A 26,717-nucleotide genomic window follows, 5' to 3' on the forward strand; every position below is an offset into this window, starting at 1 on the left:
AAGTACTAGAGTTTCAGCTTTAGCATCATTCCTTCCAAAGAACACTCAGGGCTGGTCTCCTTTAGAATGGACTCGTTGAATTTCCTTGCAGTCCAAGGGACTCTAAAGAGTCTTCTCCAACACCGCAGTTCAAAAGCATCAATTCTTAGGCATTCAGCTTTCTTCAAAGTCTAACTCTCACATCCATACACGACCACTGGGAAAACCATAGCCTTGACTAGATGGACCTTTGTTGGCAAAGTAATGTCTCTGCTTTCCAATATGCTATCTAGGTTGGTCATAACTTTCCTTCCAAGGAATAAGTGTCTTTTAATTTCATGGCTGCAATCACCATCTGTAGTGATTTTGGAGCCCCCAAAAATAAAGTCTGACACTGTTTCCACTGTTTCCCCATCTAGTTCCCATGAAGTGATGGGACCAGATGCCATGATCTTCATTTTCTGAATGTTGAGCTTTAAGCCAAGTTTTTCACTCTCCTCTTTCACTTTCATCAAGAGGCTTTTCAGTTCCTCTTCACTTTCTGCCATAAGGGTAGTATCATCTGCATATCTGAGGTTATTGAAATTTCTCTCCGCAATCTTGATTCCAGCTTGTGCTTCTTCCAGCCCAGCATTTCTCATGATGTACTCTGCATATAAGTTAAATAAGCAGGGTGACAATATACAGCCTTGACGTACTCCTTTTCCTATTTATTGAACCATAGACTCTGACATTTAGTAATAGGAGTAAATGCTTTTTCTTTTCTTAAAGACCACACACATTTAGTAGTTTAATTACTCATATCATACTTTTTGTTTTTGTGTGTTTTAATATTTTCTCTTTAGTAGAGTCTTTAGATTAAAAATATCAGTCAATAAAAAGTTTACCTGTCTGTAAAAAAATATTAGCAGTATTAAACTAGTGTTTTGTTTTGGTGGAGGAAAGGAGGGTGACTTTGTTCACTTTAACTGAGGAATTCTAATTTACTTTTGATGCCCTCAGAGATATTCATAAAACTCACATGACAGTAAGTCAGGCTTTGACAGGAACAGTGGCTTTTCAATGCCCTCTGAGGCATCATGTGCTAGTCTGGCTGTAAGATTATGGAGTTAGAACCTGTCATCCTATTTTAAGATTTTCTTGCTTATTTTACTGTTATAATGACAATTAACTATTCCTTTTTAATAAACAATAAAAGTAATTGAAAATTCAGGATACAGATTGGAGAACATTTGGTTGATGACAACTATCAGTGGGCTTCCCTGATGGTTCAGACAGTAAAGAACCTGCCTGTAATAAAGGATTTGATGCTGGGGTCCAGAAGATCCCCTGGAGAAGGCAATGGCTACCCACTCCAGTACTCTTGCCTGGAGAATTCCATGGACAGAGGAGCCTGGTGGGCTACAGTCCATGGGAGTCACAAAAAATCAGACACAACTGAGCTACTACACTTTCAATTTCATCTATCAGTACTTTCTTAGTTTCTAGAATTTTAGTTGCTCAGGTTGGTGTTACCGTACGATGGGTCATTACTCTGTAATTTTTAGTTGTGATATGGTATCATTGTTGAATCCTGCTAGTTTTCCTGGTTCTTGCTAACAAACTATGCTTTTCATGTTGTAAACTTTCTAGACTAAGATATTCAGGAGCAGATTTCCTATGAAGATAAAAAACCTTAACCTTTATGCCTTTCTGTGAGTGTATGCCTTTCAAGGCTCTGTACTTAATTTTGTTTTATACATTTAGTATTCTGCTCCTTAAAGAGGACCTCTAGAGCTGTATAAGCTTCAGGCCCCACCACGCTTGGATTTACTGCTGGCTGTGTGGATCACAATAAACTATGGAAAATTCTGAAAGAGATGGGAATCCCAGACCACCTGATCTGCCTCTTGAGAAACCTGTATGCAGGTCGGGAAGCAACAGTTAGAACTGGACATGGAACAACAGACTGGTTCCAAATGAGAAAAGGAGTACGTCAAGGCTGTATATTGTCACCCTGTTTATTTAACTTATATGCAGAGTACATCATGAGAAACGCTGGACTGGAAGAAACACAAGCTGGAATCAAGCTGGAATCAAGATTGCTGGGAGAAATATCAATAAGCTCAGATATGCAGATGACACCACCTTTATGGCAGAAAGTGAAGAGGAACTGAAAAGCCTCTTGATGAAAGTGGAGAGTGAAAAAGTTGGCTTAAAACTCAACATTCAGAAAATGAAGATCATGGCATCCGGTCCCGTCACTTCATGGGAACTAGATGGGGAAACAGTGGAAATAGTGTCAGACTTTATTTTTGGGGGCTCCAAAATCACTGCAGATGGTGACTGCAGCCATGAAATTAAAAGACACTTTTTCCTTGGAAGGAAAGTTATGACCAACCTAGATAGCATATTGGAAAGCAGAGACATTACTTTGCCAACAAAGGTCCATCTAGTCAAGGCTATGGTTTTTCCTGTGGTCATGTATGGATGTGAGAGTTGGACTGTGAGGAAGGCTGAGCGCCGAAGAATTGATGCTTTTGAACTGTGGTGTTGGAGAAGACTCTTGAGAGTCCCTTGGACTGCAAGGAGATCCAACCAGTCCATTCTGAAGGAGATCAGCCCTGGGATTTCTTTGGAAGGAATGATGCTAAAGCTGAAACTCCAGTACTTTGACCACCTCATGTGAAGAGTTGACTCATTGGAAAAGACTCTGATGCTGGGAGGGATTGGGGGTAGGAGGAGAAGGGAACAACAGAGGATGAGATGGCTGGATGGCATCACTGACTAGATGGACGTGAGTCTGGGTGAACTCTAGGAGTTGGTGATGGACAGGGAGGCCTGGTGTGCTGCGATTCATGGGGTCGAAAAGAGTCAGACATGCCTGAGCGACTGATCCGATCTGATCTGAATAAGTTAATGTCTTAGAAATTCTAAGAAAAGCAATGACAAAGATATACTTGAGGCTTTAAAAACTGTCAAGCCACACATATTTTTCCTGGTGGAAGAAATTACCTGGACAATCATAGCAACTAGTAGAACTGGGTTTTTGAAACCAGATGCACAGCTTATGATTGCAAAAGCATCAAGAATAGTTTTAGAGTCTTGTACTCCTTTGACTGAGTTCTGTTCTATAAATTTGCAGACTTTTGGTGAAGTTCTCTTAAAAAAATAGATAATTTCAAATGTTAGGAAATGTTTGTGAGATGTGGGAGTTTACACTTTGATCTCTGTTTTTATGTTCCTCTAGCTATAGTAATAGCATATGTCCCCTTCAATTTCTCTTCTTTATTTTCCTTCCGTTAGGTCTACTTGTATGTATTTCAAAAAAATCCTCATAAGTAACGAGAATGCCAATTCAGTACTGCATATAATACTGAATCTTCACTTTTCATTGTAGTATGGGAATGTGAAAAAAACTGTACAAGCTGAAAGCATGTAGTGTGACCTTAATACTCAATGAAAAAGTATGATTGTTCCATGACCTTTAACAATGTGTGTCAAAGCATTAAAAAAAAATCTCTTTCTGTTGGTTTTAAGTGCAGGGAAATGAAAATAATAGTAACACTAATATTTATTTAGTACATTATTTAATGATCTATAACATTAGAAACATTGAGATTAAAGTGTTTCATTTCTTTGCAAAAACCTATCAAATCACTTGAACAATTCTTGCATTCTTGTAATATATTTTATGATATGAAGAGAGCATTTTTTTCTACCTCTTAGCAAATAGTATACTTCTTTTAAGTTTGAATCCTTTTCAACTTTATCCTTTTACTTTCAGTACTGTGAATTACTTCCTAGTACTCCTTTAATGTGAAGTTTTTTTTTTTTAATGGTATTACATCCTCTGGGAAACTTTGGTCTTTTTTACAGCAATCCTTTTCCTGATTTATGTTGATGGGTTTGTCCTCACTAGGTTCCTCTGGCTGCATATTTCAAGTCTCTCAAGTACAGCAATATCAACATCTCCTCATTCTTTTAGAAGAAATAACTTCTTTTATGTTTAATTTGAATTTCACCTCCACCATGATCACTTTACATTCCTTTGGTGGCCTTTACTCTTTGATGGTGAATTCCTGCTTTTATTTATGCATTTTTGTGAAATGTCCCATGAGTGTGCCACTGAGAGACAAGGAGGCAACACACCTGCACACTTTGCTGTCTGTGCATGAGCTGAGTGGTGGATGCACTGTAATTCTGACAGGCTTTAAAACAAGTAGTGAAACTGATCACTGATTGTTATGGGTACTTGTTATTTACTCATGACTTGTAGACTGATGATCTAGCAGCAAAGTTTATGCTTTATGGTATCAATCATAGTTAATATACTATGAAAACCAAAATTTGGGAAACTGGTATTATTTAACAAAAGGATTGTTTAAGTAGCTAAAATTGATGCATACTGGACTTGTGTAAAGTAACGACTGTTTTTCTCTCTTACTCTTTCTCACTGTATGTTCAAAATCACTTAAAAAGCTATCTTCTAGCAAGAGTTTAATAGTCAAGATTAAAACATGGTTTAACTATTTTAGTTCATTTTGTGGGAGCAATTATTTTGTAACTAAATTTGAATACTTAATTTAAAAGAGACAAGTATATGATTTTATGTAGCATTTGAAAAGCAACCCCAAACTGAAATGGATTGTTTGGTGTTTTTTTTTTTTTTTTCTTCCAGTTTTATGTATGGAGAACTGACTGACAAAAAAACCATTGAGAAAGTCAGGCAGACTTTTGACAACTACGAGTCAAACTGCTTTGAAGTTCTCTTGTACAAGAAAAACAGTAGGTATCTATGTCATCAATAAGATGCGTCAACTCCTTATTAATATTATATATTGGTAAGTGGTAGCTAACTATAGTGTAGAGAGAATATAAAAGATTTATTGCTTCTCTTGGCAGGAGGTATTTGTAAAAATTAAATAGCAAAATTAATAAATAATACTTATGAAAAACAACCTTTTGAGGAATGAAAGAAAAATACAATGCATTTTGAATATGATTTCTTTTGTGTGTCAGATGGAAGGTTGTTTTGTGATTAATACCCATGTTAAAGATCCTATAGTTATGTGACAGCAGCCAAAAGTGACCGAAAAATTCGTTCATTTCTTCTTATGGTTAAAGGGAAAGTGGATTGTTATCAGTGAGTATGTTATCTTTCAACATAACGTAGATGACATGTGAGTGTATGGTGTCTACCTGAGGTGATCTTTGCCAATATGGCTGTTTGCTAGACCAGACTGCTTTGTTGGAAGACTGGTGAGAATAGGTGTTACTTTCAGAAAGTACCATTCACATCTGGTAACTATGTATTGATTGTATGTGCTGTTGTCTAATGATGGGAAATATGAGTGGTCAGTTGTCCATTATACAATCACATAATAGTTCATGATATGGGTCTTAGATAATTATGGGCCATTTTGATGAGACTCTCCAATAGAGTTTGGAGGAAACGAACAACAAACAAAAAACCAACTAATACACTCATCAACCAAGTCCCCTTTCTAATTTGTTTTCTATGAATAGTCACTTACTTTATTTCTTTTTTGTTGCATTTCCAAATGGGCCTTTTTTTTTTTTTTTAAAGAACAGTCACTGCATAAGATGAGTCAATTTATTTAGTGTTAATGGTTAAATGATAGCGAAGCCAATTATTATCTTTAGTGAAAATTGATGGTTACTAAATTCTTTCCCAGTTCAGGAAGCATTCTAGCTTCAACAGGAAATGCTTGTACCAAGTGCAGTGCTGGTTGGGTTTTGTGAAGCATAGTTTATCCTCTCCATTGTACCTTAAATGTTTGTTCCCTGTTGAATATTTAGGTTTTCTTTTTATTAATAGGCCATCACAGGGATAACGACAGCCATAGGCATTGGTTCACGTTAGTAGTGAAGTTCCTGTTACCGGGTGGTACTGGCAATGGAAGAATTAGTTTCAGTGGTTTTACCTAGGGAATGTTCTATCATCTTATTTTTCATTTTAGAATGAAGACTGAAAATATATTTCTCTTTGACACCATATCCAAATGTCTATTGGCTTGTCAACTAGAGAACAATCCATTCTGAATAATCAGCTCTGTCTTCTACAAGAGAAGAGCCAGTTTCTAGGTGCTTTCTGGGCTTTTTCACTAGATCCAAACACATACTGATATTTTGTAGCCAAAACTTGTATGCCAAAGCTCCCTTTCTTTCTTTATTTTATTTGCCTCACCACAAGGGAGGATCTTAATTCCCTCACCAGGGATTGATTCATGCCCCTGACCACCAGGGAATGCCCCTTTTCATTTTTATACAGGGTTGTTACCCCTTGAATGACTTCAATATGTACCTCAAGTTTAGCAAATGATTTACTATTATTCCATATTACTAAGGTCATTTTAGGGGCTTCCTTGATTGGTAAAGAATCTGCCTGCAATGTAGGAGACTCTGATTTGATTCCTGGGTCGGGAAGATCCTCTGAACAAGAGATGGGCTACCCACTCCAGTATTCTTGGGCTTCCCTTGTGGCTCATCTGGTAAAGTATTTGCCTGCAATGTGGGAGACCTGGGTTTGATCCCTGGGTTGGGAAGATGCCCTGGAGAATGGAAAGGCTACCCATTCCAGTATTCTGACTGGAGAGTTCCATGGACTGTAGAGTTGGACACGGCTGAGCGACTTTTACTTCACTAAGGTCATTTTTACCCTGAGATTTGAACAGAATAATCTTTTTTTTCTGATTTTACAGCTTCAAAGCCAGATCCATAGTTTCTGATTTTCTCAAAAATACCTTGTGGAAATTTTGTTTTGTTTATATCCTTTAAATCATGTTAGCAATAACTTTAATATTTCATTTCTAAAAGTTTCCTATGAAGATGGTTTGGATAGTTTGCTTTATTTTAATAGCGTGTAATGATTGTCTGGCCCTTGTTCGGGCCTATCTGGTTCGTTTCAGATAACTTATATATGCATAATTGTCTGTTTGGAGTCAGTAGGGATTATGGCACATAGCACTCTATATTAAAACTCCTGTCATTTCTGGATAGTATCTGCATTGAGCTTTTTCCTTAATATGATGAATAGATATTGTCCATGCACTATAATGGAGTTCTCCTATACTTAAAAGCAGCTTTAAAAAATCTTGTAAATAGTTAGCTAAAGGCTTCTGAACATCAACTGAAAAAAGTGTGCTCTTATGATGTTTTTTTAATGTTAGAAAAATTCACACATCTGTAGAGAACTGTTTTGGGAATGCCAAAATCTTGGCCTAAATGCCAAGTCCTCCCAACACTTCCATTAAATAATTAGCTAAACACCATTTGCAAAAGGAGAGACTGAGATATCTGATTTAATATGTATCACAATTGACATTTCAGTTTGCAACCTCAATTCTTTAGGTCCGTTGCTCTGATTATACTGGGTTGCTTATACTGTTGAGAAAAAATGCAGTGGCTCTGGGAGGATGACTGAGAATGTATCTTTCTGTTTACACAAAGGCAGAACTGTGATAGCTAGGGCAACTCCAAATAATCAATGCCAGGGCACTGCCTTGAGTTTCCAGCAGCTACAGGTCTCTCTACCTAACCCTCCCAGACTTTCCATCACCTTGAACTTCAAATCCAGAATATAGATATTCGCCAGCCATGCAGCAAAAACTCAGCCTCCTCGGAGAAGTCTGAGCCTGTGACTAAACTTGAAAAAAGTATACTGTGATTTCTGAAAGCAATTTTAACAACAGTTCTGACTCAATGCCGAAATTTGAAAAGTTGCTGTTTTCCTTGGAAGGTCTGAGCTGTAACATCATCTCTTTCTATTTAGATTTCTAGCAGACCTTGGAAAACGACTTATTTTTAATGCCCTTTTCTCTCTGTTTATGACCCACTGCCTCAAGCTCACTGTGTTGGAACAGCCATAGGCCATGTATCTGCGAGCGTCTGGGTCTGGTGATTTGTCAAACTGTGCACATCACTCACAGTTCATGGATACGGTGTGTAAAATAAGAAGCAGAAAACAAAGAACAAGCCTTTCTGGGAGATGGTGGGATTGTTTTTGAGGTCCCTGTCTCATCCTGTAATCATTTGGGAAAAGGCTATGTCCTTCTGTAGGCTCCCTGGGGCTGCAAAGGACCTGGTTGTCAGAACTAAATATTTATAAAAACCTCTTCTCTGGAATTCTTTGACTTTTAGCATCTGGTAGTCAAGTCACCTATTCTATGTAAATGGCAAATTTCCCTTTATGGTGATATTATCAGTGGACAATTTTTGACCACGGATTTGGAGATGCTTCTTATAGGTTTTCATTGAAAGTCACTAACAGGCTATCGACTTTCCTCTAAAGATTAAATATTAACAGCTGCACATCTCACTCCCCAAATCCTAAACTTGACAAAAGACCATATGTCTTTAAAATAGACTATTCAGAGAGGCTTTACTGCACTGTGGCTTGGAAAGACTACAATGAAAAATGCATCATTTTGATTCTGATGGAAAATTCCCTCAGTGTTTTATCATTTGGTGAGTAATTACTCCTTTGAAGGCATTTCTTGTGTCTTCAAATATTTATTATTTGATGTAATGCCAGTTTCTGATTTGTCCAAATCCTAAGGCTTGAATACTTTGAAACACTGTGTCTTCTGAAGTCTGCAGGAGCTATTGTTTGAAGATCATTGTGACAGAGTCCAGGCTCATGCTTTGAGCAAGGGAGGTTGGAAGCAGTGTCTCATGAAGATGTCTGAGACTTTCAAGGCCTGGGGACATTTTTTTCTTTAACACTGCCTTCAAGTCTTCAGGTATAGCTTTGTGTACATCAGGCTTGTAGTGTTACTGACATCCTGTCTCTCTGATGGGGGGATGTGGTCAGAGCTGAAGAGTTTAAGTCTGTTTGATTGATGAGAGAAACTTGAGGTAGAAACAGCAATTCAAAAGTTCCTGCAAGAGAAATACTTATCAAAGCATCAGGTATTGATGTTGAAGTCGACCGGAAACAATTCTCGAAGTAACACGGAGAAGCGCATAGGAATGCTCACACTTGGTGAGAACATGGAAGGGAGTTGTTGAAAGCAGCAGTGGTGTAGAGACCCAGATCTAAAGGTGACACTGAAAGGAAAGTGAAAGTGTTAGTCCCTCAGTCATGTCCAACTCTTTGTGACCCCAGAGACTGTAGCTCACCAGGCTCCTCTGCCTGTGGAAATCTCTAGGCAAGAATACAGGAATGGGTAACCAGTCCCTTCTCCAGGGGATCTTCCTGACCCAGGGGATTGTCCTGACCCAGGCCTCCCTCACTGCAGGCAGATTCTTTACCATCTGAGCCACCAGGAAGTCCCATTAACAATACTTAAATAGCAAGACTGCCTTTATTCCATTGTGTTATGAAATGATGCCCTGTGCTTTATTTTCAAATTTTGATATTTTGATTTGAAAAACATATTCATTAATTTTTGAGCAACTGGTAGTTGATATAAAATGAAAATTGTACTGACTCTTTTCAGTAATTAAAATACTGTTGTTTTGGTGCTGATTCCTGACATAGCAGTTAGTGGCTGAAGGAGGAGGGAAAGCAGAAGACCAAATCATTGTGGTGTCTGCATCACACTCTGTTGTCCTTTCTCTCTTTTCCAGGAACCCCTGTTTGGTTTTATATGCAAATTGCACCGATAAGAAATGAACATGAAAAGGTGGTTTTGTTCTTATGCACTTTCAAGGATATTACGTTGTTCAAACAGCCAATAGAGGATGATTCAACAAAAGGTAATTTTCAAAGGAATTACTATACTTAAGGATTAGCCTGTCATTTAAATATAGTATTATTATTTTAACAATATCCATGGGTTGAGCTTTTAAAACAAAATTTTACTATGTGGGCTTTCTTTGGTTTTATATTTATTCTAGTAATTGTCCAGAATCAATTTTATTCAATCATGTTGTTTGAATGGAAATAGGACATTGAAATATTAGGTGGTTAACTTAATTATTATAAGAGAAATTGAGATGAGCTATAAGGAAGAGATTTCATGGAGCATTATAATTTTGAATCAATATGGGAATTTCAACAACTTCTATCATACTGAGACTTAGAAACAAAAAGTATAACAGCTTCTGGGGTTGTTTGATGAAGTTCTACTGGAGCACAGTTGATTAGTTGATTGAATTTTGTTATATTGATTAGAGCATGAATAGTTGACTTTTTCAGGCTTTTCTTCCTTTATTTAGTTGTTGTAGATTCTCTTGGGTAGATGCTGTTTAATTATGTAAAGAACAATTTTGTCATCCAGAAAGCGGCTGGCAAAATGCAAACATTCTGATTGGAGTCTTATTGACTATAATATTCAGAGAGACTACTATAGAAGACATTAGTGAGTGGTATGAGCTTCTATCCCCTTTTATATGTAATTTACTCTCATTTTATTCTGTCTAATTATTTTTAAATTAGAAACTGATGTCATATAAATGAAATTTAAATACCCTTAGAAGAAGTTTTTATGAAATGGTATTTTTAATTATCTCTTAGGAGACTAAAAATGGATTGTTTTCTTTACATTTAACAAACATTGCATTTTTTTACCTCTTTAAAAAAAACTGGCACAGCAATTTTAATATTTTCAACTGTAATCATAATCAGAGAAAAATTACATGTATATATATACATATATCTTATGTATGTACACTCATGTATGTGTGTGTATGCTCAGTTTCTGTTTAGCATCAGATTGCAAGAGGAAAATTTTATGAAGTGCAGACCATTTGAAGTATGACAGAGAACAATTCATTGTGACTATTTCTGAAAATGTGTATGCAAAATCATCTCCTGGAAGTTCAAATAAACTATTCACTTTTCGACTTGTATTACCTGTTACTGATTTTACCTGTAGACCCGGTATCTAGGAAGTTTAGGATATATTGTAATACTATTTTTAATAGAATAGTTTTCTAATAGTGTTTAGGTGTATTGCCCCTTTGTTTTGAAATTCAAGGTGCTCCATCCAACAGCAGCAGAATGCATATGCTTCTCAAATTATGTGGAACATTCACTAGATAGATTATATTCTGGCCATAAAACACACTTCAAAAGCTTTGCTGCTGCTGCTGCTAAATTGCTTCAGTCGTGTCCGACTCTGACAGCCCACCAGGCTCCCCCACCCCTGGGATTCTCTAGGCAAGAACACTGGAGTGGGTTGCTCTTTCCTTCTCCAATGCATGAAAGTGAAAAGTGAAAGTGAAGTTGCTCAGTCGTGTCCAACTCCTAGCGACCCCATGGACTGCAGCCTACCAGGCTCCTCCGTCCATGGGATTTGCCAGGCAAGAGTACTGGAGTGGGGTGCCGTTGCCTCCTCCGAAAGCTTTGCTGCTGCTGCTAAGTCACTTCAGTCGTGTCTGACTCTGTGCGACCCCAGAGACGGCAGCCCACCAGGCTCCCCTGTCCCTGGGATTCTCCAGGCAAGAACTGGAGTGGGTTGCCATTTCCTTCTCCAATGCAGGAAAGTGAAAAGTGAAAGTGAAGTCGCTCAGTAAAAGAGTATAAATCTTGCAAGGTATGTTCTCAGATCACAATGGAGTCAAGCCAGGAATCAATGAGAGGAAGACAGGTAGAAAATCTCCAAATATTTGGAAACTAAGAGATTTCTAAATACCCCACGGGTCAAAGAAAAAGTCTTAAGATAAATTATAAAAATATTTTGAACTAAATGAAGATTTAAGTATGACATATCAAGTTTCTGAAATGTAAAAGCAGTGCTTAAAGGGAAATGTATATAATTAAATGCATATATTTGAAATGAAGAAAGTATGAAACTAAATATCTAAGCTTTCACCTTAGGCAACTAGACAAAGAAGAGTAATTTAAACCAAAGCAAGCTGAAGACAAGAAGTAATAAACCTTAGAGTAGAAATCAATGAAAAGGAAAAAATTAGAGAGAATCACTGCAACCCAAAAGCTGATTCTTGGAAAAGAATGTTAAAGTTAGCAAACCTCTAGCCAGGATAACCAAGAAAAAGGGAGAAGGGACAAATTACCATTACTAGAAATTAAAGAAGGACTAGCACTACATATCCCATGAGCATAAAAGCATGTAAAGAAATACTTTGAGTGACTTGATAGCCACTGCATCGATAACTTAGTTAAAATGGACCAATTCCTTGAAAGACACAAACTACCAAAACTCATGATAGGAGGAATAGATAACCTGAATTGTCCTATATCTATTAAATAAGTTAATAATTAATAAAGTTCCAAAATAAGAAGTGCTGCTGCTGCTGCTGCTGCTAAGTCGCTTCAGTTGTGTCCGACTCTGTGCGACCCCATAGACGGCAGCCCACCAGGCTCCCCCGTCCCTGGGATTCTCCAGGCAAGAATACTGGAGTGGGTTGCCATTTCCTTCTCCAATGCATGAAAGTGAAAAGTGAAAGTGAAGTTGCTCAGTCGTGCCCGACTCTTAGCGACCCCATGGACTGGAGCCTACCAGGCTCCTTCGTCCATGGGATTTTCCAGGCAAGAGTACTGGAGTGGGGTGCCATTGCCTTCTCCAATAAGAAGTGCAGATAGTTTTATTGGTGAATTCACAGTCTCTTCCAGAAAACAGTGGTAGAGAAAACTCTTCTTACTCATTCTATGAGGTCAGTTCCATCATACCAAAACCAGAAAAAGATATTACAGAGTAACATTTCTCGTGAATGTAGATATAAAAGTCCTCAACAAAAATAGATTGCCAGGATGTGTTAAAAGAATTACACTTAATGACTAAGTGAGATTTATTCCACATGGAAAGATGTTTCAAAATTTAAAAACCTATCACTCTCATTCATAGTACTGATATTAGGTTAAAGAAGAAAATTGATTTGATCGTATCAGTTGGCAAAGAAAAAGTATTTCGCCACACCCAAAAGTTGTTCATGATAAAAACTCACAGCAAAATAGGAATAGAGAACTTCCTTAACTTGACAAGAAACATTTATGAAAAACCTGCAGCTAACAGCTGTCTGTATCTTAAAGTGCCATATATATGTTTTAAAATTTTTATTTTATGGTAGGGTAGAGTTGATTAACTATGTTGTGTTATTAATAGTTTCAGGTGTATAGCAAAGCGATTCCTTTTTCAAATTCTTTTCCTATTTTATTTATTACAAAGTACTGGGTAGAGTTCCCTATGCTATACAGTAGGTCCTTATTGGTTATCCATTTTAAATATAGCAATGTGCACATGTCAACCTCCCAATCTGTCCCTCCCTCTGCCCTTTCCCCTGGTAACCATAAGTTTGTTCTCTAAGTCTGTTAGTCTGTTTGTTTTGTATATGTTTGTTTGTATCATTTTTTAAACATTCTGCATGTAAGCAATATCTTATGATATTTGTCTTTCTCTGTCTGACTTACTTCACTTATTTTGATAAATCTCCAGGCCCATCCATGTTGCTGCAGATGGCATTATTTCATTCTTTTTAATGACTGAGTTATATTCCTATATATATATATATATATATATATACATGTGTGTATATATATATATATATATTTATACCACATCTTTATTCATTCATCTCTTGATGGACTTTTAGGTTGCTTTCATATCCTGGCTATTGTAAATGGTGCTTCAGTGAACATCGCAGTGCACATATCCTTTCGAATCATGTTTTTCTTGTGATATATGCTCAGGCGTGGGATTGCTGGGTTCTATGGTAGCTCTATCCTTAGTTTTTTTAAGGAATCTCCATACTATTTTCCATAGTGGCTGCACCAAGTTACATTCTACATTTGTCGACTTTGATGAAGGTCATTCTGACAAGTGTGAGGTGATATATCACTATAGTTTTGATTTGTTTTTCTCTTATAGTAATTAGTGATGTTGAACATCTTTTCATGTGCCTCTTGGCCATCTGTGTCTTCTCTGGAGAAATATCTATTCTTGTCTTCTGCCATACTTTTTGATTGGATTGTTTGTTTTTTAATATTGAGCTTCAGTGAATTGTTTGTAAATTTTGGTAAAGTGCTATATTCTAAAATAAAAGATAAATGATTGGCATATGACTTGTGACCCAGCATATTCTTCAGATGAATTTTACTTGCCTTCATACATGAATGATTGCCAGACTGAGTAAAAAATCACAGACTTTTCCCCTCAAAAATATTTATACATTTTTAACTTTCATATTTAATGGTTATTGTTTTTCTCATTCACTTTAACTGACTTCATGGCACAGCTAAAGTTGGCCAAGAAAAGTACAATACTTTCTCACAGGTTTGACCTGCTGAACATTAATGGTGGTATCTGTTTATGGAAACTATAAGTTGGCAGCATTTTACAATGAGGTTGGGAGAAAGGGTGCTAATGTTGAAAGACTGACCTTTATTTCTCAAGCTAATAGCTCTCCATTTATCTGCCTCTACCTCCGTCTCTCTGCATCCTTTCATCAGACTCATAGAGCTTTTTCTCTTTTGAATGCATTATTTTATTCTTACAAAAATGAACTCCATTTAAATAAACTCGAGACAACTCAGACCACTTGATTTTTGAGTAATCTGTTCAATAGACCTGTAAATTAAAATTTATAGGGAAAATCAAACCTCATTGTGAAAACCTTAGACTAAAATATCTCTTTCCAATTTGTAGTGGAAGAGCTTATTTTAAATAGATTTTTATTTTGAGACTCCTCTACACCTTTCAAATGCATAACAGATTTCTAAAAAAGTATTGCACAATGTAACTGTGAATGGTGTATATGAGCTACTTTCTATTATTCATGTGAGTTGTAAAATTAATATGAAAAATTCAATAGAACTAAAATATTTATGGCATTAAGCAATCATCCAACTATCCCTATGAAGCTAGCATATCAGAAAGTATATTTTGAAAACTTGGCGCAAAAATGCATCTTTCAACTTTTTAGTTTGAGCAAAGAGGACCATAGAACTTTTGGGAAAGAGCAGATGAGATTTTGTGATAACACCAGAGTATCAATATGATTCGAGTATAGAACATTGAACATGGAGGCAGTAATGTTATTTTCTTATTGGAATATAAATGCTTTGCATTTTGTGTTAGTTTTTATTGGAATATAAATGCTTTGCATTTTGTGTTAGTTTCTGCTGTACGATCAAGTGAATCAGTCATATGCATACATACATCCCTTCCCTCTTGGAGCTCCCTCTCACAGCCTCCTCTCACCTCTCTAGATCATCACAGAACACCTTGCTGAACTTGTGCTTATAGCAGCTCCTTACCAACTATCTATTTAACACACGGTGGTGTATATATGTTAATCTTAATCTCTCTCTCTCTTCATCCCACCCTACCCCGCCCTGCACCATGCCCACATGTCCATTCTCTATGTCTGCATCTCTCTCCCTGCCTTGAAAATAGGTTCATCTGTACCATTTTTTCTAGATTCTACATATATAGTAATCTTACTTTAGATTCAACCTTGGGCACCAGAGTTACTTAACATGAGCCTTTTTGTGACTCTTCTAGGAGTATTTTTTCTTTTTGTTTATTTTATTTATTTATTTTTCCACAACCAAGCATACTGACTGAGCACACAGTATGGTGCTGGCACTATTAACTAGGTTTTGGAGATACAAAGTTCCTTCCATCATATCCTAATGGGGAGAGGGGTGGTGTGAAAACAGATTGATATATAATGGAAGCTTTCTTCTGATTACTCTTATTTTCTCAGTAAAAGAGAAAACATGGTTATCAACTGAGATTAAGGATGATGAGGAGGTAAGGAGGAGTTGAAGGGGAGAGGAGGAGGAGAAGGAGGAGGGGGAGGAGGAGGAGGAGGGGGAGGAGGAGGTATGAAACAGTTGTGTAGAGAGTGGAGCAGTGAGTGGCAAAGGCTAAATTCAGCAGGTTTTCAGTGCAGCAGTAAGGTCCATGTGAAACTTGTGGTCATGCATTTCGTTAGTATCTATGAGCATGATGATGTGTTTACTCCACCCTAGTAGAAGGCGATGGCACCCTACTCCAGTACTCTTGCCTGGAAAATTCCATGGATGGAGGAGCCTGGTAGGCTGCAGTCCATGGGGTCGCTAAGAGTCGGACATGACTGAGCAACTTCACTTTCACTTTTCCTTTCATGCATTGGAGAAGGAAATGGCAACCCACTCCAGTGTTCTTGCCTGGAGAATCCCAGGGACGGTGGAGCCTGGTGGGCTTCTGTCTATGGGGTCACACAGAGTCGGACACGACTGAAGCGACTTAGCAGCAGCAGCAGCAGCAGAATAGTCAAAGGTGTGTAGATGGTGAAGTAGGTGAGTTGGATCCAACCAGAGTTGGGATTTGTTTAGGTGAGCAAGATGAAAAGAATCAGGGAGCTCAAGGATCAGGGAGAAGGGATCAAGGAGCTGAGGATATTTGCAACAGAGTAGGTTGAAGGTGTTTGCAAAAATTTGAAGCAATACTTAGATAGTAAAAGCTTGGCTGGGGATATAGAAAATAGTGTTTTAAATGCAGAACAAACAAGTGAATCCACACATAGGAAAGCCAGGATATAACTTTCTAGAACAAGGCCATTTTACCTTTTTTAATGTGGAAAAGGGGCAGTGATTGGAACAAAGGCCCATATCGTTTAAGAATGTGACAAAAGTGATTGGAATTGGTATCAGTCTCTTTCGGCTTATATTGGGATTTTTACCAAGAAACTCAGACATATAGGTGAAAAACCTGAGTAAATTGGCTAACTGTGAATTGTACTTCTAAGTTGTATCTGGAGTGGTAACTACAGTGTAATGGCAGCCAACTAATTTGAGAGTAGTACTTCCTCATATGATCACCAAAACTTCATTCTAGATGAATTTCTGCCTTTGAAATTAATGGCACCGAGGGATGTCAACTTACATATACATGATGGGTGGTAGCAGAAACTATTGAAGGGCAAGAAACCAGTCTTGATGAAGCAGTTACTATGTGTCAGGAGCTTTGTATTCTTTATAGCTCTTTCCTATAATTCTGAAAATTAGTGTTATTATCTCCATTTTACTGTTGAAGATTCTGACACTCAAAGTCTGACTGATTTTCAATCCAATGTTCTCTCTATTGGACCATGCTGCCTTATCCCTTTCCAGTGGATACTTATTGGGGTTTGGCCACCTTAAACCCCCTGCTCTCCTTTTTCCCTACAAAGATGAAGCACAGGTTGAGAACAGTCTGATTCTGACAGGACTGTACTGTTTTGAATCAACAGAATTTACTGATGATAATTCAAGGAGGGAAAAGTGTTTTTGTTATCTTTTGTTTCTGATACCGAGGTCCGGGAACTGTTGCTCAGATTATCAGTCAGTGGTACCTGATACATCATTTATAATAATACAAAGGGGGAAAAATGACAGCCAAGAAATCCATTCTGTTGATTATCCATATGTGTTCTAAAAGCGATGGTTCAAATCTCTGCCCATTTATATAGTACAGTATTTTCAAACAGATTCAAAAACTGCCAAGACACTTAACAGTGTGAAATATCCTGTGCCAAATAGTTATGGCATCTTTGTGCCAATAATTGAGACAAAAAAAGTTCCTGTAGAATGAAAATAACAGCAAAAATAGCAGCCTTCCCCTTGTAGGAAGCCAATGGTTTTCTTTAGAGAGGAAACAACAGATGAAATATGAGTAATTATACCATGTAGTCTCTTTGGCCAAGAGTATAATTGTTTACCTAAGCTTTTTTCTTATAGATTAGAATCTTGTGTTGCAGTCTAGTAGATTGATTGAGCTGCCTCTGTGACTTCCTTTTATTTTTAAGATTAGGCAGTCCATGACAAAGAGGTTAATTGCAACCCAATAGAGCTAAACTAATGTTTTATTAAGAAGGAGTTGGCATCCTAAGCTTTTAGGAGAACAAATGTTCTCATAATGCCATGAACAACTTATAGAGCAAGTATTAGGCTCTTCATATTCAGCTATCTGTTCACATTACCCCATATCGACCACATCTAAGTAACATCAGTGAACTGTGCTGAATAATCAGTCACACCAGTTAGGTCTCAGTAAAGGTGAAGTCAGTAAATGTATCGCTGGGGAAAGTTAGAACTGCTGATATGCCTTTTCTCCCCTCTGACCTAGACAGTGTGACTGCTTAACTTTTTCAAAGTTTGACTGTTTAGTGAGGGCTGCTGACAGATCTGGAGAAGGCAATGGCACCCCACTCCAGTGCTCTTGCCTGGAGAATCCCATGGACGGAGGAGCCTGGTGGGCTGCAGTCCATGGGGTCGCTGAGAGTTGGACACGACTGAGCAACTTCACTTTCACCTTTCACTTTCATGCACTGGAGAAGGAAATGGCAACCCACTCCAGTGTTCTTGCCTGGGGAATCCCAGGGACGGGGGAGCCTGGTGGGCTGCCGTCTATGGGGTCGCACAGGGTCCAACATGACTGAAGCGACTTAGCAGCAGTAGCAGCAGCAGCTGACAGATCAAATTAACTGGTTCATCTAATCACATGGGCAATTGCAGATGTATCCAAGAGCACAAAGGTATAGTTATAAGGAAATTCACTGTGGCATTGTTAGTGATAGTAAAAAATCTAGAAGCCACTTAAATGTTTGTTAAGTAGAATATATACATGATCAGAAAAGAGCAAATGCCTAATTCTCTAAGATAATAAAGATACAGGCAAGAATCAGTTACCATGGTTGGGTGGAACTTGAGATGGAGGGAACAGAAGGGAAGTTGAAGGCTGTTGTGTTTCTTCTGTCTTCTTTTTTTCAATAATATATTTGATAAGGTAATCTGCTGAGAGTGAGGACAGAGGGACAGCATAAAGAAAATAATGCTGTTTAGAACTGAGGACTGCAAGAAAGCTCTCACCAGAGACAAAAGATCACTGAGCAATTTAGGGAGTGCATCTTTGAGTGCTCCCTTTGATTTAAATGTAAATCAAAACACTCCCCAGCTTTGCATTGGTTTTCTAGCTCTGTGAGCATTTTGATATTGAAGCTCTTAAATGGTTAAATGATTAGACAACTGCCTTTGCTGTCTCTAGGAAAACTCCTTACCAAGTATTGATATTTCCTTCTAAACTTCTCTCAGTATGTCTGAGTCAGTTTGACAATTGTCACCACTTTTTTTTTTTTCTTCTGTTAGCAACTCCCCAGTTTTCATTTTGAGAGAAAAATTATAGTCCTCCACACTTCCTCCTTAACCCTCTACCCCACCCTTTCTAGCTTCTCCAACCCAAAGCCTTTCCTTCACAAGACAGAGTTGTATTAGTATCTGCTAAGAGCTGAACATAGAAAAGCAGAAGATTTGCTTCTTTATTTTCTAATTTTAACTATTAATACATATAATCTGGGTGCCTTGTTAATTTCTATTTATCTTTTTAACTAATGTTCTCATTCATTCAAAAATGTGTCCAGTGCCCACTATGTTCCAGTCATGGAACTAGACAACCAGGGATAGAAAGAATAAAATCTGGCACCTAAAAGTCATATCATGCAGTAAAACTCCCTTTTCATCTATGTTTAAGGGTTGTCTCATGCAGAATAAAATTTCAGATTGAGGAATTAACGTTTTTCTTTCTGTTTCTTTCTACTGTTTACCATGAAGAAAAGTGGATGTGTTTTATTTTCACAGTTTTAACATTTTGTCTTCCTCCAGGACATTGAAATAAGGTAAAGGGATGAAATAGTTCTTGATTATGTTGACTTCATGTGTAAAATGAGATACACAGACACAGGCACATTTGTTTTATGTTTAAATGAGGAACTGCTGCTTCCTCATTAAGAAACTGTAGTGTGTACTCACGATTCTTGAAATAGAAAACCAGAGGATGATGATGAACATTCATCATCATGTTTCTTCTTCCGCACACATTTGCTTCTTTGTACTATCCGAGGAAAGGAGTGAATATGTGGTATTTGATGATTTGTATTCTTCCATGTATTATTAAACTTATTCCTTTGATGTCTCCTTTAATTTTTAAAAAATATTTTCTGAACAAACCATTATCACACACAGGAAATAAAAATTATCTTCTCTTTTAATCCAATAATCAGATGTCCTAATAGATGCAACGTTATTTATCTTAGAAATAATGAACCTTAAGTTACTATAAGATTGACTTGCAGTAATTCTTGGCAGTCCAGTTGCTAGGACTCTGTGATTTCATTGTTGAGGGCCTGAGTTTGATCTCTCATCAGGGAACTAAGATCCTGCAAGACTTGTGGCTCAACCAGAGAAAAAGAAAAGAAAAGAAACTGAATCAATGTTGACTTGGAAGTTTCTAAAAATATTCACTGCAATTATAATACTCAGTTGCTGTAAAAAGAGAAATGATCAACAAGAAATATTTTAACATACCTGCTGCCAATATAGTCTCTGTCATCTGAGGACATCCTCATCATTTTAACCCAATAAATCAAAAACCAAACCAAAACCCAGTGATAATAATACATGACAATATTTCATGTTAATGCTCATGATAATAAAAATGCAGCTTATTTTTAAATCTTATTTTTAAAGTTACAAATAACTTTTGATTAATTAGTCAATTAAAGGTCTATTTTATGGTAAGCCTCTGCCAAGTTCTGAGAATGGAGAGATGAATGGCAGTTTAATGGGAGTGACTGACATGCTTATCAATGACTGCATTAGTATTGTTAGTGCCATGTGAGGTATGCGTCCTGTAGTGTGAATGCACAGAGGAGAGTGCATCTCTTCCAGTGGATCTCAGAATGCTTTGAGTTTGGAGGTACCAGTAAGCATTAGCCAGAATGATGGGAAGGGCAAACGCATTTCAGACAGGCAGCATGATTATAACATGTGAAAGCATGAAAGCATTGAATGTCATAGGGTGAACAAAGAATTCCTAATGGATTTAGTTTTGTTTTTCAGTTTGTCATTTTAATTACATAGTGATTTGAGTACAGAGTGTGTATGAGAAGCAGAAGGAGATGGATGCAGAGGAAATCTTTAGGGTCAGAAACAAAATGACACATATACCAAGGATATTCAGTGTTATCCTGAAGGCCTCTAGGGATCTCTTAAAGAATTAAAAACGGGAGAAGGGCATAGTAAAACTTGTGCTGTAGAAGGAGCTCTGGCAGCAATGTGGAAAATATGTGGTCAGAGAACAGAATATAGACTATAGTTTTTAGGAGCTACTATCTAACTCAGGTGAAAGATGATATATATGACATGACATATTAGCGATGGAGAAAGGAGATTAAATTTCAGGATATTTGTGGAAGGAATTGGATGTGTGTGTGTGTGTGTGTGTGTGTGTGTGTGTTTATGACGTGATAGTGTAGGAGGATGGTAAATCTCAAGTTTCTGATTCGGACAGCTGGAAATATTGTTGAGTCATTCACTGAGACCAAGAATCCACGAAAAAAGCAGAGTTGGAGATGTGGGGAGAAGGTGATGAAAAGATCAGTTTTGAACATGTTTAAGAGTCATCTGAGTAAGAGGTGACCAATGGCCAATTAGACATAGGTCTAGTACTTGGAAGAAAAGTCTAAGTTGGTGATATAGATTGCTTGATAGTGTTTTATGTTGATGTTTAGTTCTTAGAGCTGATGACATATCTGGTGCTTCCCTGTTTTTCTAGCATATTGCACAGGACAAACTTTAGGGTTGCATATGATTTCCAAAACCTAACATTCTAGTCACTAGGATGAGCACCATTAATGAAAAAGAATAAAGAATCTTCTATCAACCAGTACCAGTTTACTCTTTTCCCCAATCCAATAGTTGATATCATAGAGTGAGCTGAATTGATGGGACAATATAAAGCCTACATGAAGCCAGAATTAGATTGAAGAATAGCAGTAAAGTATGATGTCATCTACCTTGTGTGGCTTGAAAGACATTTGGTTGTGTCTGCCCAGGATTTCTTCCTTTATTTTTTGTCTGAAATTTCATCAATTCATCATTGTCTGAAATTTCATCAATTCCATTAGAGTCATTCCACTGGACCTTCACGAGTTTTCATTTTTAAGGAGTTGTTTGGTAAATACCCTAGTTAAAGGTAGTACGGTGGAAATTATCAAATGATCTTAATGGAGTTTGTAATAGATTAGAGCTTTTTGGGATAGCTAGAGAAAGGCTAATTGAGATAAGAGCAGACTGTGGTTGGTTTTGTTCCACTTGGTCACATCTCATTGACATTTCCTTAAAGTTAGTTAGCTTAGTAGTGAAAAATTAATGATTTTAATAATGGAAATAATGGAAGAAAAAATTCTTTTTTATTAAATTCACATCCCTTCTTCTCAGAAGTTAAAGTTACTACACTTTTAGAAAACATTATTAAAGGTTCTATATATTCACAAAATAATCCTTAAATACCAGTGAAATTGTTAGTAAGAGAGAAATAACATTTTGGTATGTTACAAAGAAGATGGAGGTGTGTGATATGAATTATAGTATGTGAGATTTGTTGAAGTTGGACTTTATTCTCTTACGTATGTATATCTTCACGTAAGTACACAATAAGACTGTTTTTATTATGGTAATGCTACCTTCCATAATAAATATCCCCCAACTTAAGTAGTTTAACACAAGAATTTGTGTTATTCTTGTTCATATAACAATCCAAGCAATTGATCCTTGGCATATGGCATTCTTCTATGCTCTGATTCAGTGGCTTTGCCATCCCCTGGGGCCTTATTGTCATTTTCATACAGCTAGCAGAAGGAGAGAGAAAGTATGGAGAAGTTTCACTTGCCTCTTAAGTTGTTGCATGCATAGAAGTGACACACATCACTTCTGCTCTCATTCCATTGGTGAGAACTACAGACATGCCCATACCTAGAGGCACAGAAGGCTGGAAAATGCATTCCTGGCTGGGCCACTGTTTCCCATTAACAAACGTATACAATGCTAAGGGGAGGATAGAATTTTATGGACACCTAGCTGCTTGGACCCTATGATATTAATAGATTTTCACAAAACACAAAGATCACACATAAAATTTACTTAGTATTTTATAACTGCCCTTGAAGTATATGATGATGCCTATGTAAAAATGAAATGCTTTAGGTTGAAACTTTTCATTAGGTCTGCATTTTCATTAGCATGAAGTGCTAACTTTTCATTACTTATGCTCTTTCTGAGATCCCTTGAATATGAGCAAGAATATTGACTTCTATATTCATTATGTGTGAAAAACTGAGACTTTCTTTCCTTATTTTTAAGGTTGGACAAAATTTGCCCGATTGACACGGGCTTTGACAAATAGCCGAAGTGTTTTGCAACAGCTCACGCCAATGAATAAAACAGAGGTGGTCCACAAACATTCAAGACTAGCTGAAGTAAGTGCAAGATTAACTTTACTTCTCAACATGCTGGTGGTGGTACATTTCCCCCATCCAAATGTCTCAATATTGATATTTCTGGCTATTATTTTACAAATACTTATGTGTTAATTGATTCTTCCCTTGTAGAATTGTAGAAATTTCATATATTTCTTTTTATGCTCTCCTACTTTGAAAATGGGAGGGTACTTTACAACATCCCAGATGATGTCTGTAGAATATGAGGTTTTCTTTGAGCAAATGAGATAGCAAGTTCATTCATTCACTTGTGTGTGCAGCATAGACTTATTGAGGGTTTGCTCTGTGCTTGGTAGGTACTATGCAAAGGATATGAAGATGAATAGGCCATGGACCCTATCATCAAGGAGTTAAATATCCAGCAGAAAAGGGAGGTGGTACCTGAATGAGATGATACCTGGGCTAAGCGAATTTTTTTAAAAAATTAGAGTTGATTTATAATGTTGTGTTATTGGTTTCTAGTATACAGCAAAGTGATATTATATATATATATAGTTATATAATATAGTATATATATTTTCATATTCTTTGAGTTATAGGTTATTATAAGACATTGAATATATAGTAGTTATTATAAAATTTTATATATATGTTGTTTATCTATTTTATGCATAGTAGTTTGTATCTGCTAATTCTAAGCCCCTAATTTTTCACTCCCCTCTTCCCCTTTGGTTACTTTAAGTTTGTTTTCAAAGTCTGTGAGTCTGTTTCATTCTGTAAATAAGTTAATTTGTATCATATTTTATATTCTATATATAAATGATATATGATATTTGTCTTTCTTTGTCTGACTTACTTCACATAGTTTGCTAATCTCCAGATCCATCCATGTTGCTGCAAAAGGCATTATTTCATTCTTTGTAATGGATGATACAATATTCCATTGTATACATGTACCACATCTTCATGTATTCCTCTGTCCATGGACATATAGATTACTTCTGTGTCTTGGCTATTATAAATAGTTCTATTATAAGTATTGGGGTGCATGTATCTTTTCAAATTAGAGTTTTCTCCAGAGTTATTGGGCTGAGTGAATCTTGAAGGAAAAATGTAGTGAAGAAGAGATGAAGATCATTTATGCCAGTTCAGTTCAGTTCAGTTGCTCAGTCGTGTCCGACTCTTTGCGACCCCATGAAGCGCAGCATGCCAGGCCTCCCTGTCCATCACCAACTCCTGGAGTTCACCCAGACTCATGTCCATTGAGTCAGTGATGCCATCCAGCCATCTCATCTTCTGTCATCCCCTTATCCTCCTGCCCCCAATCCCTCCCAGCATCAGAGTCTTTTCCAATGAGTCAACTCTTCGCATGAGGTGGCCAAAGTACTGGAGTTTCAGCTTTAGCATCATTCCTTCCAAAGAAATCCCAGGGCTGATCTCCTTCAGAATGGACTGGTTGGATCTCCTTGCAGTCCAAGGGACTCTCAAGAGTCTTCTCCAACACCACAGTTGAAAAGCATCAATTCTTTGGCATTCAACCTTTTTCACAGTCCAACTCTCACGTCCATACATGACCACAGGAAAAACCATAGCCTTGACTAGACAAACCTTTGTTGGCAAAGTAATGTCTCTGCTTTTGAATATGCTATCTACGTTGGTCATAACTTTCCTTCCAAGGAGTAAGCGTCTTTTAATTTCATGGCTGCAATCACCATCTGTAGTGATTTTGGAGCCCCCCAAAATAAAGTATGACACTGTTTCCACTGTTTCCCCATCTATTTCCCATGAAGTGATGGGACCAGATGCCATGATCTTAGTTTTCTGATGTTGAGCTTTAAGCCAACTTTTTCACTCTCCACTTTCACTTTGATTAAGAGGCTTTTTAATTCCTCTTCACTTTCTGCCATAAGGGTCATGTCATCTGCATATCTGAGGTTATTGATATTTCTCCGGGCAATCTTGATTCCATCTTGTGCTTCCTCCAGCCCAGCGTTTCTCATAATGTACTCTGCATATAAGTTAAATAAGCAGGATGACAATATACAGCCTTGACGTACTCCTTTTCTTATTTGGAACCAGTCTGTTGTTCCGTGTCCAGTTCTAACTGTTGCTTCCTGACCTGCATACAAATTTCTCAAGAGGCAGATCAGGTGGTCTGGTATTCCCATCTCTTTCAGATTTTTCCACAGTTTGTTGTGATCCACATAGTCAAAGGCTTTGGCATAGTCAAAAAAGCAGAAATAGATGTTTTTCTGGAACTCTCTTGCTTTTTCGATGATCCAGCAGATGTTGGCAATTTGATCTCTGGTTCCTCTGCCTTTTCTAAAACCAGCTTGAACATCAGGAGTTTCATGGTTCACATATTGCTGAAGCCTGGCTTGGAGAATTTTGAGCATTACTTTAAAATTCACATTCCTTCCCCACAGAAGTTAAAGTTACTACACTTTTAGAAAACGTTATTAAAGATTCTATATATTCCCAAAATAATCCTTAAATACCAGTGAAATTGTTAGTAAGAGAGAAATAACATTTTGTTATGTTACAAAGAAGATGGAGGTGTGTGATATGAACTACTGTATGTAAGATTTGTTGAAGTTGGACTTTATTCTCTTATGTATGTATATCTTCACATACGTACACAATAAGACTGTTTTTATTATGGTAATGCTACCTTCTATAATAAATATCCCCCAACTTAAGTAGTTTAACACAATAGAAGCCTATTTCTTGCTCATATAACAATCCAAGCAATTGATCCCTGGCAGAGAGGACAGCATGTCCAAAGACTCAGTGATGAGATAGTATGGTGCCTTTGACTGTGAATTCAATGTGGATGAAGTCAGGTAGGAAAGAAAAGGTTAAGGTGGTATATAGTGAACAGAAGTGGATCGTGTCCCATATGCCAGGGAAATGACATGGTCATATTTGTGCTTCACAAACCTCACAAAGGGAGATTGGTCTCAATGGTATTTGTAATCCTGTTTTAACTGTATTAATTTGAAAACATTATTCTAAGAAGTTGACATCCATAGATGTCACCAGATTCCCAAGAGACCCATGGCACAAAAATGGTCAAGAACCCTTGTTTGACCTAGTGGCTCTATGTTGAAATGGTAACTAGAGAGACAAGTTAAGAGGTTCTAGTAGTAATTCAGCTTGGACAACTATGACCTTAAGCAAGGGAGCCAGTAGCAGAAGAGGGCAGATTGCAGATGTACTAAGATTAGAGTCAACACATTTGTTGATGGGTTAGAAATGAATGCGAGAAAGGGGATGAGTCAAGGTCACCTCTATGTTTTTGGCTTGAACAGCTGGATGGACAGATAGTATTGTTGTTGTTCAGTTGCTAAGTTGTGTCCAACTCTGTGATCCCATGGACTGCAGCACACCAAGTTTTCCTGTCCTTCATTATCTCCCAGAGTTTGCCCAAATTCATGTCTATTAAGTCAGTGATAGTATCTAACCGTCTCTTTCTCTGCCTCCCTCTTCTCCTTTAGCCTTCAATCTTTCCCAGTATCAGGGTCTTCTCTGGTGAGTTGTTCTTCACATCAGTTGGACAAAGTATTGGAGCTTCAGCATCAGTCCTTCCAATG

General features: G+C 37.3%; 1 protein-coding gene across 6 annotated transcripts in view; it reads left to right on the forward strand.

Annotated features, from left to right (window-relative positions):
* KCNH5 (potassium voltage-gated channel subfamily H member 5) overlaps positions 1-26,717 on the forward strand; it is a 496,645-nt gene that overhangs the window by 146,296 nt on the left and 323,632 nt on the right. For 3 of the 6 annotated variants that reach the window (XM_086318923.1, XM_086318924.1, XM_086318919.1), the window contains 3 exons: positions 4,640-4,746; positions 9,553-9,681; positions 23,048-23,163. In XM_086318923.1, the coding sequence (XP_086175049.1) occupies positions 4,640-4,746; positions 9,553-9,681; positions 23,048-23,163 (352 nt within the window). Of the gene's footprint in view, positions 1-4,639; positions 4,803-8,346; positions 8,449-8,565; positions 8,724-9,552; positions 9,682-23,047; positions 23,164-26,717 lie in introns of those variants that run through there. The other 3 variants (XM_086318921.1, XM_086318920.1, XM_086318922.1) reach the window with 3 other exon arrangements.

Source organism: Bos grunniens, chromosome 10 (genome assembly GCF_055505025.1).
Source record: "Bos grunniens cultivar Pamir isolate PY7600 chromosome 10, Bosgru_T2T1.0, whole genome shotgun sequence".
NCBI classification, from domain to species: Eukaryota; Metazoa; Chordata; class Mammalia; order Artiodactyla; family Bovidae; genus Bos; species Bos grunniens.